The sequence below is a fragment of the Halyomorpha halys genome, unplaced genomic scaffold (assembly GCF_000696795.3).
Source record: "Halyomorpha halys isolate HHAL.00 unplaced genomic scaffold, Hhal_1.1 Scaffold652.1, whole genome shotgun sequence".
In the NCBI taxonomy this organism is placed as follows: Eukaryota; Metazoa; Arthropoda; class Insecta; order Hemiptera; family Pentatomidae; genus Halyomorpha; species Halyomorpha halys.
In genome coordinates, this window is record NW_027110397.1 from 177801 (window position 1) to 194307 (window position 16507).

General features: G+C 32.0%; 2 protein-coding genes across 5 annotated transcripts in view; one reads left to right on the top strand and one right to left on the bottom strand.

Annotated features, from left to right (window-relative positions):
• LOC106685040 (glyoxal reductase) overlaps positions 1-8305 on the top strand; it is an 11006-nt gene extending 2701 nt beyond the window's left edge. For 3 of the 4 annotated variants that reach the window (XM_014427509.2, XM_067048561.1, XM_014427510.2), the window contains 4 exons: positions 1651-1758; positions 3806-4095; positions 5115-5331; positions 7871-8305. In XM_014427509.2, the coding sequence (XP_014282995.1) occupies positions 1651-1758; positions 3806-4095; positions 5115-5331; positions 7871-8016 (761 nt within the window). In that variant the 3' untranslated portion in view covers positions 8017-8305. The remainder of the gene's footprint in view (positions 1-1650; positions 1759-3805; positions 4096-5114; positions 5332-7870) is intronic. The other variant, XM_067048562.1, reaches the window with a different exon arrangement.
• Positions 8306-10852: 2547 nt separating this feature from the next.
• LOC106685039 (transmembrane protein 245) overlaps positions 10853-16507 on the bottom strand; it is a gene marked incomplete in the record, with an annotated part of 23231 nt that continues 17576 nt past the window's right edge. The window contains 2 exon segments of the mRNA XM_024359454.2: positions 10853-15628; positions 15823-15997. Of these exon segments, the coding sequence (XP_024215222.2) occupies positions 15460-15628; positions 15823-15997 (344 nt within the window).

Consider the following 16507-nt stretch of genomic DNA (forward strand, 5'->3'; position numbering starts at 1 on the left):
CTCATGTTGATCATCATACGACTTCAGTTGTGCAGTAGCTCTCTCATGTTGATCATCATACGACTTTAGTTGTGAAGTAGCTCTCTCTCATGTTGTTCATCATACGACTTCAGTTGTGTAGTTGCTCACTCGTCCTGTTAATCATCGTACAGGTTTAGTTGTGAAGTAGCTCTCTCGTCATGTTGATCATCGGATAGGTTTAGAAATATAAATGTATCCAAAAGTTCAAGTATAAATAAGACGTGTTAATTACGTTAGTAATTGAATCTGTGTCAAAGATTATGTACAATTACTACCATCAGCTACCGCTCTTAGATCTAAGTTTCTATATCAACGGTAATTTGTGGTTGTTATCGTATACTTAATAAAAGTTAGATTAAAATACAAAGAAATTAGGAAGACATTGGAGATCTACAACCAGATAGGTATAAATAATTAACAGGGACATTATAGATTTACACGCAACAAAATGGAAACAAACACGCCAAGATTTGTAGCAGAGGAATAACATGGCGCAAGTAGTCTTAAAAATGTATTTATTTATATAACTTATGACTGTTCTGAGCGGGAAAATTTAAAAAAAAAAAAAAAGAAAAAAAAAGAAGGAAGTACGTGATACACATAACACTTGATGTCCACTTCAATACTTCTTCATTGACGCAATCTATCCGCTTTATAAGCTATCTACACTCTATCAGCTGTGTGGTTCCCCATCAGCTGTAACATATGCCTTACTTTTTGTTTAGTGGGAAGGAGTTGTCAGTAATAAAAAAAAAAAAAAGAATCCTTTTAATAGGATTTACATACATTTTTAATAAAAAATATAAAAGGTATTGAAGTTGAGAGGGAGCCAGAGTGAAAAATATATAAGCTACTAAAGTTGAGAAGGAGCCAGGATGAAAAATATATAAGGTACTAAAGTTGAGAAGGAGGCAGAATGAACAATCTGCAATGGGCCAATTCATCATTTTGCTTCATATGTTGGTTTTCATAACCAATGACTGTGATGACTTGAAATTTCAGATTAGCCCCGGTTTTCCGTTGGATATGGACAGGCGATGAAAACACGTAAACTTAGAAATTAAAGATTTAAAAAAATTATTAAATTTTAAAACTAGAATAAAATAGTAAACTAAAATAAATTTACGAGCCAGCTAATATTGTTTGAAGAATGTTATATATTACTGTAGGGCTCTTCAGATCGAAACTAACCCTGAGCTCTATCAAGACAAACAATGTTTTTCTTTCAAGATTGAGTTGATTCAATATTTCAAATTCTTTTCAATGATTCGAAATAGTATTGCTAGTTCTAAACCATGTGATTTTGTGTACACCTGTATCATCTTTAAAACCAAGCTCCTAATGAGATCTATTGACGAGTATCCTTGCTTAGGTTTGACACTCGTTAAGGGGATAAGAATTTCTTAATTTATCGAATGCTGTACCTAAATTTATAATGATTTAGTAGCCAAAACGAAGCACCCTCTTTGACATTGCTGATGTATTATTTGTCCACTAAGCGTCGATTTGTTAATAACAATAATTGTGTAATCAAAACCAAGATACCTGTCCTTATGTAATACTTATACTTGTTTACTTTCATTTTACCGTGAATCGTCTATTACACAAGGATTTTTAATATTGTTTCAGATACAGCCTCTAACTATTATAATGAACGAGATATCGGTACATCCATGGCAGCTCATCTTCCGGACAATAACTTGGAGAGAGATGACGTATTTATCATATCCAAATTAGGTATGTTTCTAACGAATGAAAGAATCAAAAATTATAATAAAATACCCGAGTTAGGGCCAAGTGGCAGATCCAGGAACTTTTTAAGAGCCTAATAGAAAATTTATATCTAAAACAATGTTGTTTGAATAAGGCTAATCTTGAATTAAAATTAAGCACATGATACTGTATTATGGGCATACCCAGCGGAGGGAAAGAGGGGGCAGCTGCCCTCCATTCATGTGATAAAAATTGATTTTTTTTCCATAGCAAATACTGATTGTAATAACTAATAAAGCTAAAATTTTGGTTTCCTTCGCCTTTTCCGTACAGAAATGTCACAACCAGATTGACTGTAGCTTGTCCCCTCCTCTAAGTTTTAATCTTAGGTACGCCCTTGGTGGTTACTCTAATCTGGAAATCCTTGCTGAATCTCACTTCTTGTGAAATAGTGAGTTATATACATACAAGTAGATCAGAATATTCTACTACTATTTTTGAAATGTATACTGTCTTATTATTCCTCGCTGTCTCCATTGGGTCTCTCCTTTATCCTTTACACCTTAGAATAATTCTCCGCCGCCCCTATCCCTTCGCAATGATCTATGAGTAAGACCTATAGAACTTGCTATAGAACTTGGAAGTCGATACCTTCCAGAGTTATGTCCATCTTGCAAGGACCTGAAGCGAGTACCTTACACGACCGTAACCGTAACGAATACTTTACTGTGTGGTTTCCATCCTGCGCGGATTTATGGCGCATACTCTTAAAACTCGCTGATCTTACATGGTTTGGAGATTGCACAAGGTCCGATATGCCCTTATTTAATACGAATATTCTTATGCTATTGGCCTTTTGATGGTAGTGTCACCTCTCAAACTGGTGTCTGGATCCAACTTATACTTCGATAAGACAATTTGTTAGCTTTTACCTAGGAAAGAGCCCCTTGATTTGCCGTTTGTGCCTCATGCTGCTTCTTTTGAAGTGATTTTGACTCTTTTGTTCTATGCTAAGTAGTTGCATGTATTTAGGTTCTATGTAGTAAAAACCAAAGCATTAAAAGTAGATCAATTTTTTGACAGGGTATTTTTAATTTGCCATCTAATAGTGACTTTGTTTAGCGGGTCACTGAAGAGTATCTAGGAGGGTGAATTCCGGAGAGCAAATTTGTTGATCGGGTGAATTAAAGAATTATGAAGTGGTGAAATTGGAGGAGCAGAAGTGAGAAAGAAAAAAGGAATGAATTGAAATGTTTGTATCTGGTGTATAGATCGAAATTGATTGTGAAAGGAAACCTGTGGGGAAAAAAATTGTTTTCTTTATATCATATTATACCATGTAAGTATATATGTAGTTTATATATGTCCGATTACGGATTGATAAGTATGCTGTGTGATATTGCAACCTGATGTATTTAGGCAGCATAGACGAATAAAGTATTTCTTTGTTGTTCATTACGGTACTTCTGTACTATCGGCCACATGTCCTTTTTTTATGGATTATGACCTGAGACCATAAACGGATTCGCATTCTCTCTGGCTCCGACATCAACTGAAATGAATCCATTGGGGTTCGGAAGTTTATCTCATGAACGAGCGTACGTAGCGGAACACGACAGCTGATATACAAAACAAAATAATAGGGTAGGCTATACCTCGCAACAGAACATACGATTGACGGGAGGGATAGTAGGAAAGCATCATATTTTCTTTTCGAGTTCAATTTTTAACGTAGGAAGTTGATCGTATAGCAATAAACAATATAGCAGAAAATTATTGATTAGTAACCTAATAAATAGTTTTTATTTATTTATAATGAGATTGCTAGGTTTATAATAGTATATGGGTGTTATGGTAGATTTGATAAGTGGAATCATAATGTAGCCCAATCGTTTTTTCTTTTACATTACACTGTTTAAAAACAAACCTCGTGCTTTGATCATGACTACACAACCAGCATTGGTTTAGGAATAGATTCTCCTTGGCATTTTTTTAATCTAGTTAAATTAAATAAACACTGACATACTTCATTCTGCCATTAAGTAACAAGGCTTTTGGATATCATTTTTAGCCACACAGGATCAATGCGGGACTAACGTGCGGAAAGCTGTTCTCAAGTCAATGAAAAACTTGATGATGGAACAAATAGACCTTTACCTCGTCCACTGGCCTGGAGGAAGCATTGCCGATATTCCTGACGACGAGAGCCCGAAGCATCGAAGTGTGAGGCACGACACGTGGCAGCAGCTCGTCAGGCTTCTTGAGGAGGAGAAGCTCCGCTCCATTGGTGTTTCTAATTTCTGTGCAAGGCATCTGGGAGACTTGTTGGACTTTTCTTCAGTAAAACCCGTAGTCAACCAGGTAATTATGGGAAGGAGATAAATCTTACAAAGAACATGATAGATAGTGATTAAGGGATGTTCTTCGAATGGATTTCGGCATAAATGGTTAAATTGTTTTATAAAAGTGAACAACATTCAGTATCAAGGTTAAAATTCAGAAAAAAATAATCTGAAAAAATGAAACTGAAGGTTTTCAGAAACGAGAATAGAATTATAAATCTTTGATCATGGCACAATTTGAAAACAAAAAAGGTATATTGATTTATATGGTACAATCTTTGGAATATGAACAACTCAAAATAAAATCAAAACCTTTTTTTTTTTCAATATGTGCCATCATTCTAAGAAGAACAGTATTTATCCCCGATCCCTTTAAAAAAAAATTAACATAAATTAATTAAATAATCCATTACCTGAGAAAGATAATTCAATGGGAGTACTACCAGATCCTTTTTCTACCTCGGGTGTTGAAAATCCAAATGAGATACTTATCTGCTGGTTGAGATGGTCGTTTTGTTGGGACTCAACCAAGGAAAACAGTAATATATTGCTTTGGTATTAAAAATCTAAAAACTAGAGGTTATCCTGAAAACATTGTTTGATTTTTACTGGTAGAAATTTCTTCTTTGACAAGTAACGTTATATACCAAACTAAAAGCCTCTAAAATCGGGAATTGCTTATTGTTGTTCAAAACCGTAGATATTATAAAATAAACTATACTGTTACGGTGATTGTTTAAACGGAACATGTTTGCCTACACCATTTGTAGCAGCGTAGTTCGAGGAAAACTGAAATAAATTGTCTTGAGGATGTCGAGCTTTGGACTCCAAGGCCATGCCTCGAAGACCCTTGCCACCTTAGAGATAAGATAATTATGTCATATTTTGGATTAAGGATTAGATCTAGTTTACTTTATTCAATACCTTGAATTCCTACTTTCCATTCTTTAGTAAAAAAGATGGGTGATCCAAACCATTTTAGATGTGTGTAATAACTCAAATAGTTTTTCCTTGTAAAGAAACCATAATCTTTCGCAGGTCGAGTTTCACCCTCACTATCGCCAACCACAGGAACTGATCGACCTATGTAAAGAACAGGATATATTCCTCCAAGCGTACGGACTGTTCGGTGGAGGCGAGAATGCTGTATTGTTCGACCCAGTCATTATAGAAGTTTTAACAGCGATTAGACGAAGAATTCATTATCTGTCAACAGCTCAAGTAATCTTACGTTGGGGCTTGCAAAGTGGATTCGGTAAAGCATTTTTTGTAATATTGACAATTGACTCTGAGTTTATCGACAGCCATGTTGGATTTGATCTATTATGTAGATAAAAACCCTGCCGATGTATTGTAAAAGATTTATCACAATATGGGAATTGTCCCGGTATTCAGTTAGCTATTGCAACAAATTCCAACTTACTTGGAATTACTTTTCTTGCTCCTGACTCCAAATGAAAATTAGTGGAGGTTGGCGACCGTGAACCTCATTCGAACGAATTCTACCCTCCTTCCCCCCTACTGGGTTCCCCTTATATTAATGAAAGTATTTCCTTTTTATCATTTGATCCTCGAGCCTTGAAAATTGAATCTTCAACAAGTTCCATTATCTTGCCCCCTAATGGAATAATAGAGCATATATTCAACGAGTTCCAGTCCACTTTTCTATCAGCGATCTATTTAGCTTTCTGCCACATTTTACTCACACAGCCCAGATCCTTTTTTGCAGATGTATCCCACCTCTTTCTAGATCTTTTTTCTTTCTCCCTGAGTGTTCTATTGCAAGATTTATTTTTTGACATTACCATCTAGTTTTCTTCAAGTGTGTCCAAACAACGTCCATTTTTTCTTTATTTCAAGATGGATATGGAAGCTAATGTGGTTGTTCAGATCGCCTCATTATAAGAGAACTTTCATGCCCATCAGATTCCCAAGACTCTGCAAGTAGCAGTTGAATGCTTGATGAGACCGGATGAAGGTCAGATAAAATCTTCATTTGCTTTTTTAATCTGGCTCCTTACATCTTTCATATCCCTTAAAACATTTCAACCTTCTTTAGAGACCACACTTCTCAATTAGATGACTGGTCCTCAGAAGAAGTGATTTCCCACATCACAAATTCAAGTGCATCTCCTTTGTCTTACAAATGCTGCTCCATTACTGCCCTCTGAAATTTTCTTTCTCCAATATTTTCCATGTTTCTTTCCTACTCTCATTCAAAACTTTTTTTTTCCAATATCTTACACCCCAGACAGACTCTTACTGACTAGAGTTTGGTAATGAATTTTGTTTTCACTTTTTTTTAAGTTGGATAAAATTGATAATGTAAATGATCGAGATATTTTATGCTAGTATAGGACTCTGGCAAGGAGATGAACTGGCTTCTATATTGTGTAATCTAGCACTTGAGAAAGCTATAAGAGGGGCCTGAGCTCATGCAGACAATGAAACATATTCACTAGGCTAGCCCAAACCTTGGGTTATACAGATCATATAGACATCATGGGGCACTCTTTTCTTGAAATGTAGAGCAGATTCAGAAATGTTGGAGTAGATATGCAGAACATATCCCCAATAAGGTAGGTGAAGAATGAAGTTGAGGCGTTTAAGAAATGCAGAGCATATCCACATTAAGGTAGATGAAGAATGAAGTTGAAGTGTTTAAGATATGCAGAGCATAACCCCAATGAGGTAAATAAAGAAAGAAGTTGAGATGGGTAAGGATATGCAGAGCTTATCCTCATTAAAATAGATGAAGAAATGCCAAAAATACTGTTTACAAAGCCAATTCATAGCACTAGGAGGAGACGGAAACCAAAGCTGAGATGGTTGGAAGCTGTAGCTGGAAATGTTAACAATATTCTAGGGGACATAAACTAGACCCTGTCCATTCTTTCCACACTAGACCAAGAGGAATGGAGGAAGCAGAAGGAGATGGCCAAGATCTGTAACTATAGTTCTGTACTAATTTTTCACTAACTAGAAGAATTTATATACATATTTTTCCAGTCATGATTATGCCAATTGATATTTATCATCAGTTATCTTCTACCTAATGAATGTATATAACACTTTTATTTAATTTGCTACATTTTTTCTTTGAGTTTCATTTAAAACTTATAAGCAGGTTTAAATCAGAGAACTTTACGAATAGAGGACGATGTGAGCAACATAATTTTTACAAGCCACTTTATGTGACGAAGGTACCCTAAATGATATAAATTTATTAAATCCTCCAAAAAAATAAATTCATTCTTTGGTGAGAAAGTAATAAGAGCTGACACTTATATATCCTCCAAGCCACCAGGGGCCTCTTTGTTACTACATTTTAATTTTGTTTAGATAAATGGTTTAATTTAATTTAGATAATATCCATAATATTAAAACATTTAGGAGAAATAATCCATGGATATGAGAATAATAAAAGAGTACAATCGACCATATGAATTATACCACATTCTGCACAAAGGAACCAACTCAGATGATAACTGAACTAAGAAAAATGAATTTAAGCTTATATAATAGCTGTTTTTTTGTTTAAAAAAAAATGACAAGTAAAATAAAGTGCAAAGATGGTTCCTGTTTTAAACTTTTGGATCATTTCTGCAGCAAATGGAGCAATATTTAATGAGTAGTAATACAGCATTAACTCTCATATTTTCAGATTTGAGATGATGCATTCTGCAAATTTTGTGCAGAATGTGGTCCATTCGTTACCAGTATTATCCATTTCTAGCTAAGTCTGAAACTAATTTTCCTTTTTATAAATTGATAGAGCTAATTATATATTTTAGGAGTTCTTACCAAAGCTATGGACTATACGCCCATCCACTTAAATGCAGATCTCGACTTCTACATCACCAAGAGACAAATGAATCAAATAAATGCAATCAGCACGAGAAGAAAATATTACTGGGATCCAGAAGCCATTTTACATTAATTGAAGAGCGATCCTTCACTTGAGGCATATTCATTCCTCTATAAAAAACAAAATAATCCTAAAACCATTCAGGCGAAATGATTAATCTATGATCAATAAGATAATGTCCAGTTGAATGAAGTGAATTTCAGACCTTTTCATGCTTACAAAATGCCAAATAAATAAATAAATTCACAAAAAAGCTCGGAGTAGCATATCAACTCGAATCAAATAAATACATTTAGCCTCAAATTTATTTTAAAATGAAAGAAAAAATAGAGCAAAATAATAATAAAATATTAGAACTTGAGGTCTGTGAGTCATTATATTTAAATTTTATTGCCCTCTTAACATAATTGTATAATAAATTATAATAGTTCTATCCATTCAATAAAGATCTGACTTCACTTTGTGATGTGTTCTCGCCAAACATGCCTTTTCTTAGTCCCCTTAGGACAAACTGCCAGGAGGTGGAAAACATCCTCTAGTTTTCCGATGTTGCACAGCAAACTGATAATGCTGTCTTCAGTGTTCTAGGGTTTCCTATTAACATCAAGTATTTTGGTACTCGTCTTCATCACCTTATTGATCAGTTTCCCTCGTTAAAAGATGAGATGTGGCAATATGGAGTTAATTTAATAGCTCTAGTGTAAGCGTGAACGAGGAATCTTATTAATTGATTAGTATCTGAGTTGGGACTAATTTTTAAGAGGATTATTTTACTGATATCATAAAAAAAATAAAATAAAGATTGACTTGGATATATATTTTACAAAGTTCACTGAGAGTCGTGGAACCCAAAAATAATTGATTATGTGTATTGAAAAAGGAACCTAAAGCCAAAGCGCTAACTAAATGTTAACTTTAAACCAAAGCGCTGGCCTGATGTTAACTTTAACCCAAATGGAATAGTACTTAAAAACTAGAGAATCACCAAGAATAAATGTAAATTGTGATTTATTTTGAAGACCGACTTCTGAAAGTCCACTTACATAAAAACTTAAAAAAAAAAAAAAAACTACAACAAAAGGTAAATGATGCATTTTTATCAACAGATTGGAATCGATATATTTACAACTCATTATCTTTCACATTAGTAAATTATCGTGACTAATGTATCACAACTAGTATTTAGAGTTCATGCTGCGTAATAGGCAGCTGTTAACAGTTCAGGGTTTTGATTTAATGAGATAATTCTGCATTTTTTTTTTTCGGACCCCTTTAAAAACAAAAAATTGACATGAATTAATAAATACATTCATTGTGAGAAGAATAACATAATTAAAGTGAGTATTACCAGTTTCTACCGTGGGTACTTCAAGGTTTGTATTCTGATCCTCATTCTGTGGAAAGTCATGTTATAATATCTGGAGGTGCGATGATAGATAATTTTTCACTTACTCCATATTACCTTATAAGAGCTTTTTGTAAATCCTTCGCTGTCAATAGCACAGTTGTTGCCAGAACTATCGGCCCTCCTGAAAACTGTTTGATTTTTAAAAAATACCCTTTTATGTTCAATTTTTAAACAATTACAAATTGCTTGTTGATACTAGGATTAGATTGTACTTTTTTTTTTTTGTTTGTGTAGATTGTATTGTACAAAATACTAAGGGTAGCAACTAGTGATACCTGGTGACAAGTTTAAGAAACACTAGCAGATTCTTTGAATAGAAACTTATAATTTGTCCTTTTTTTATTAATCAATGGAATGGACCAATGTGTTATCTTTTGGAGTTGTAGACAAAATGATTAAAGTATAATGATGCTACACCAATAAAGGATTATACCACAGAGGATTTTCTGAAAGGCTACCTCCCCTTCCCTCTTATAGCCTTCTTGATCTAACCTCTGATCAATACCATAGATGCCAGAAATTGAGGTGTGGTTGAATATAAATTTATTAACCGTAGAAAGATAAAATTATATGTTATATAAAACCATGTTAAATGTTCTGGCACAGTTCTAGGGAAAACGAAGACCAATATCAACACTTCCATATTAAACCAAAATTTAAAATAACAAAATATTTTATTTAGTAATAAAGCAAACTAATATTTCAAAAAGCCAATAGGTACCTTCTTATATCTCATATCACAAAAGTGAAATGGGAATCATACTGTAATATAATAATATATAATACAAATGAACACCAATTAAATAAAACTGAAATCTTTCAATAATTTTTTTAAGTTTTACACCATTTTAGATCTATAAAACTAAAAAAAAATAAACAGAGGTAAAAAAAAATCATCAAAGAATAATAATTTATTTCTTCAATCATAAAATTTAAGTACAAAATATAAAGCATTTGTTAAGTTATATTAATTCAACATTGAATGATGTACGAGTACACTTCATTGTTAGATATTAATAATAGAAAGCACAATATATCATATAAAGATGGAACTTGTAAGAGAATCATGCGTTCAGATCTAAATTTAAAGAGAAAATATTTGGCAAGATTATATTTGTAAATTTTTGTCATATTATATTTATAAATCTTATAAAAATTATATTGAGTACTGGTGTTGTAAATTAGTTTCAGCCATGATTCTTGCTTTTCCCTGATGATCACTGCACTAGTTTTTAAGGACCAGTTGCTGAGTCAAGGATTAACGTTGTCCTGACATTACCTATGCATTTCAGAACTATTCCAAGAATTAACCTTACATTGGATTGACTGAAGGGGCATTTGGTAGGAATGCCAAAAGAAAGGTTTCCTAAAAGAATTCATAAACTAGGACTTAAGGGAATAGAGAGAGACCAAGAGAGTGGAAGAGGGATAGAATGGGTTAGATCAAGGGTATAGAGGAGGTCCAGGAAGGAAAGGTTGATTTTATTTTGTTACGGTCTGACAGAATGGAAGCTTGGATTCCCCACTCTGGTTAGAATAAGTTGCTCACCTCTTAGCGAAGAGAACTATCCCTTCTTCAGGGAGTTCATTTACAGGTGGAAGGAGGTGATGGGCCCCACGCATTTCACGATGCAAAGGGCTTGACCACACCCAATATCGGCGAGCCACCCAAAAAGAGGAAGCGGACTGAGACCAGGAAGCTTGGTGTGTTGCAGGAGGGCTGGACCTCAGGACAAATGCAGAGGACAAGCTGCAGCCCCATCAGGCGCTCAACCGATGCAACTCCTGACTTTATATAATATTGAGATTTGAGAGCAGTGTCCTGCCCATGCCCCTGGGCCGCACCCCATATGCCAAAAATATGGGGGATAAAAAAAAAAAAAAGAAACTTACATCTAGGAAAACCCTTCCTCTCCCCCCTTTTGTCAGATATAAACAGGTAAGGGGTGATAAAAATAGGTGATAGGTCACTACATGGGAACTACAGGGTTATATGGAAGAACATATGGATAACTTATGGAAGAACATGAGAAACCTAATTGTGGGAAATCGCTGAATAATACAGATAAAGAGAAATAAATGCCATAATTGCAAAAACATTGACTAATTAAGTGATTCATCTAAATATTAAATTGAATATAGTAAATAAAATAATAAAAATACAGATGGACAAGGTAGATTACAATATTAATGTTATTACTAAATTATTAATTTTAATAACCTTAACGTTTAGTATATGCTTATTGCCAATAAACTATAAATACTAACAAGCAGTTATGATTTTTGTAAGGGTACAAATAACAAAATTAAAAACAAATTGTAATCACTTCTTAATTAAGAAACAAATATAATCTTGTTCCCAGCTTATTCAAGAAAAATAAAGTAAATAGCACAGCAGATGGTAAAAGTATATAAAGTAAATAGCAAGATGGTAAAAGTATATAAAGAACATAGCACAGCAGATGGTAAAAGTATATAAAGTAAATAGCACAGCAGATGGTAAAAGTATATAAAGAACATAGCACAGCAGATGGTAAAAGTATATAAAGAACATAGCACAGCAGATGGTAAAAGTATATAAAGTAAATAGCACAGCAGATGGTAAAAGTATATAAAGAACATAGCACAAAAGTATATAAAGATAAATACAAAGTGTTAGGAATGCAATAGAATTAACCTTAAAAAATACTGATTATAAATTGTGACTAGAGAGAAAGCATCAATGTTTAGTTAATTTATAACAAAAATCTAATAATAAAATAAGGAAATCATTCAAGATTGGTTAGGCTAGGTTTAATTCTATTTTTTTTTTACCATATCCTATTATGAAGTTATTTAAAAACGAACATCATTCTTCATGTTTTACAATATATTACTTTCTTTTTCATTTTAGACAATTTCTAGGATATTGAATTCGCAACATTTTTTAAAATCTGTTTTTATAGTTAATTCATTTTAACCAGATTATTTTGTGATAGAGTACTTCTCTACAAAAAAGATAAATCTCTATGCTGTATAAACCATAACATAAACTGATAAAGCGTGCATAAAAAAGGGACCAGAATCGACATAAACATTTGTGAACATGTATCCGACTTGAACATGTATCAAGTGATAAAGGGGTTCAAGGGACCAGAACCGACTTGAACTTTTGTGAACAAGTATCAAGTGATAAGGGGGTTAAAGGGACCAGAACCGACTCAAACATGTATCAAGTGATAAGGGGGTTCAAGGGACCAGAACCGACTTGAACTTTTGTGAACAAGTATCAAGTGATAAGGGGGTTAAAGGGACCAGAACCGACTCAAACATGTTTCAAGTGATAAGGGGGTTCAAGGGACCAGAACCAACTTGAACTTTTGTGAACAAGTATCAAGTGATAAAGGGGTTAAAGGGACCAGAACCGACCTGAACATGTATCAAGTGATAAAGGGGTTAAAAAAACAATCAGAATTGATTTTGGCAAATTAAATTTATTATGAATTTTAAAAATGTTCAAATGGCTATCTATTCAAAAGTTATAAATTTCAGTAAAAGGTAATAAACCTCACATGAGCAAAGATTTGCATGGTCAATTCATGGTTATTTATATTATATATACAAAGATTTCTGTGGTCAATCATCTAAGAACAAGTTCTGAACAGAAAAAATATTAGAAAAAAAAGAAGAGAATTCTATTATTCAATTCTTTAAAAGAAAGAAGAAAAAAAAAGAATATTTTAGAAGTAAAAAATAAATAATAAAAAAAAATGATTAAATTATGAAATAGAAAAAAGAAGCTAAGGCTAAGCATTAAACTATCAAGAAATATTATATATCAATTTGTTAATTCTATTCGCAGGTAACATAGTGCTCTTTGAAAAATGGTAACATGCGATATTTTATCACAGACATAGAAAAGATTACTAATGATTATTATATAATATATAATTGCACAAAACTACTTTCGTTTCATCAGTCTTCCAACAAAGATGGAATCAATTTTTTCTATAATTTTTCTTTGGCAGGAAAAACTTAATTTGATACTACAAAATACAATCTATTTAAACTGTTTACATTATAAATTAATGTTAATAGTTTTCCCAGGCAAATTAATCATTTTAATAGCCAAATTAGCCTTTTTTTATTTTTTTACTTTAATCAATTGAAGTTTTTAATTTAAATTAAAACTTTAAACAAAATTAGATCCCATTACAATATCTCGCCTTGTCCTTTGGGATATCATCAACAAATTTCCTTAGTTCCCTTTCTGTTTAATACACATATCCATGACATGTTTTGGCTCATTAAAATTAGGAAACTGAATGAACTCCAGGTTTCTCCTCATACTCGTCACGCAACAATAATTTACCCAAACACTTAAGAGGGATATTTAAAGGTGAATGCAGCAGGAAAGGTTGTCATAAATAGAGAAACAATATTACTATCAAATAATAATACTAATAAAAGCCTAACGAAGCCGAAGGTTTGATGCTGATGCCATTAACTGTTCTCTACATACATCTTTCCACTGACGCCCCTCCAAACCTAAACCTACTAAATCAGTTTTAATGTAATCCTCCCATTTAAGTTTTGTTCAACCCCTTGGACGTTTACCTGTCAGTATTACTAAGAAAATTTGTTTAAATTTAAAAAAAAGGACAATTAAAATATTTATAGAAAAAATGTTTAATTTATTTTTGAATTTTTTGTAAACCATTTAAAAACAAAAATAAGATTAGTTAAGTTTATTTCGGTTCAATTTGGGGTACTCTATATACATAAAGGTATACCCTCAATGGTATACCTTTGTGTACACTATTGAAATTTTTGAATTGAAAGTCTCAAATTTTTTTAAAAATTTTCTGGTACTATTGAATAAATCTATAAATAAGTTAAATTTGAAAAAAAAAATCAGATATATTAATTAGGTTAATTTGCCTTGAAAAAAGTTGGTTTACAGAATATAATTTAAACAGAATGAAGTATGCAACAAATACCTAGGGTCTGACTGAAAAACTCACGATCTTAACTTTAGTAAATTTTAGAGTAAAGATGAAAAAGCTTGAATTTCAATAAAACTCATAATCATAACTTGAGCAAATTTTATAGTAAAAATGAAAAAGCTTTAATTTCAATAAAACTCACGATCTTAACTTCAGCATAAAGATGAAAGAGGTTAGATTTCAAAATAAAACAAGCTATTTTAATTTGTAATTTTTTTTTTTTTAATTGTTGTGTTTACATTTTCAGGAGGAAAAAAAGCAAGTTTAAAAACCTTTTTTTAATGGAAATTAAAAGTTTTTCAAGTTTACAATAAAATTTGCTGAAATTAAGATCGTGAGTTTTAACGTTAGACCCCTCATATAAATAGTTATCTACAGTTAAAAAAAACAATTAAAAGCTAAACAGAAATAATTTGTTTGAACAATGAGATTAAATTAGAAAAATAGATTATTAGTAATTATATTGTGCATTTATTATAAGCTAAAATTATTAGTAAACTAATTCCTAACCTATAAGGCAGTATTTCTTAACCTACAAATTTTTTTAAGAATGCAAATTGCTCACTTAGCCTAAATGGAATGTCCTTCCATTAGAAATCAATAACAAGCTGACTGTTTATTATTTATAATTTCACATTATATCTAATTAAAATATTTATCTCGTTTAGAAGATACTATTTAAAATATCTTGTTGAAGGAGAACATTTTCATTAGAAGTTAAGATGAATCTTCTAGATCTAGCTCTCAATAAATAAATTCCATTGTCGTCTAAGTCTACTAATACTCTCCCTGATATTTTAAATGAAAAAATGAACATCGACAAAAATATTTTTAAAAAATTTACCCTTACACAAGTTTTTTTTAAAAATTAAATTCCTATCACCCGAAGTCACATTATTTTCAATAAAAACATTAAATTAATACATTAATATATAACAAAATAAATACAAGAATATTAATTATTAAATGCAATATTTAACTAAACTAACGAACATAAGAATTAAATTCGAACAGAAACACACTTTATAGCAGACGAATACTTTTATCAAAGCAAATATATTCAACTGAATAAATATTAAAAACAGTAGCCTTCAAAAGAAATCAGAAGATGGTTTATAAACATTAAGACACTTTCAGGTTGTTGACACGATCATCAGAAACATTTTCAGCCGAGAGCATATCCAACGTGACAAAAAGAAAGCAGAGTAGAAGCGGCCCAGCTATGACCCCTTCAACGCCGAGCCAAAACATTCCGCCGGCGACAGACAGACCAGTCAGGTACGGGTGTCCCCTGAAACAATTTATCATATTTATATTACTACTTTTAAACTAAGTCAATAACAATTTGACAAATTTTATTTATTTATTTTTGACAGCTCATTATTTTTTTAAGTTAACTTAAATTAAAGGTAAAGTAATAATCACATTTGATTGATAAATTTAAGATGCACTAGCAACCATTCAATTACAGAAACAAATTCTCACCCTTCTATTTCCCTATAGACTGCTGTTTCCACAATCATTGTAGGAAATATCTGCGCAATAAACAGTCCGACAGCTCGTATTTTACTCTCCTGAACAAACCATAGATCTAGAAATGCAGGCAAACAAGCCCAATAGGTTCCTAGGAAAGGTACAACACCTAATATCCCAGCAAATACTGAAAATAATTTAATTCTATATATGAGTCTTTTAAATAAATAATAATATGTACGTATATTTTTTTTAAATGTGATATTAAACAAGGTACAAATAATTTATAGAAGTTTTAGAAAATATATAACATGAAATATTATAAAAGTTGTTATATGCATTTCTGAAAAGTAAACTTTTGACAAATGAAAATTGGACACAAAAAAACTTATTCAGTTAATTTCAAAATTAAAACTTTTCCCTGTCATATAGATGTCACAAATAAACATTTTATGTAAAAATTTAATTTAATCTATGTGAGATTACGTCCATAATAATTTTTAAATAATAAGTTTCCAATGTATGATAAATTGATTTATCAAATACAAGCACATAAAATATTTTAGATTAAATTTATTTCGAAGCATTATCTGATAGGAAGGTATAGTTAATGTAATTGGCATCAATGATTATCTGATAGGAAGCTATAGTTAATGTAATTGGCATCAATGATTATCTGATAGGAAGCTATAGTTAA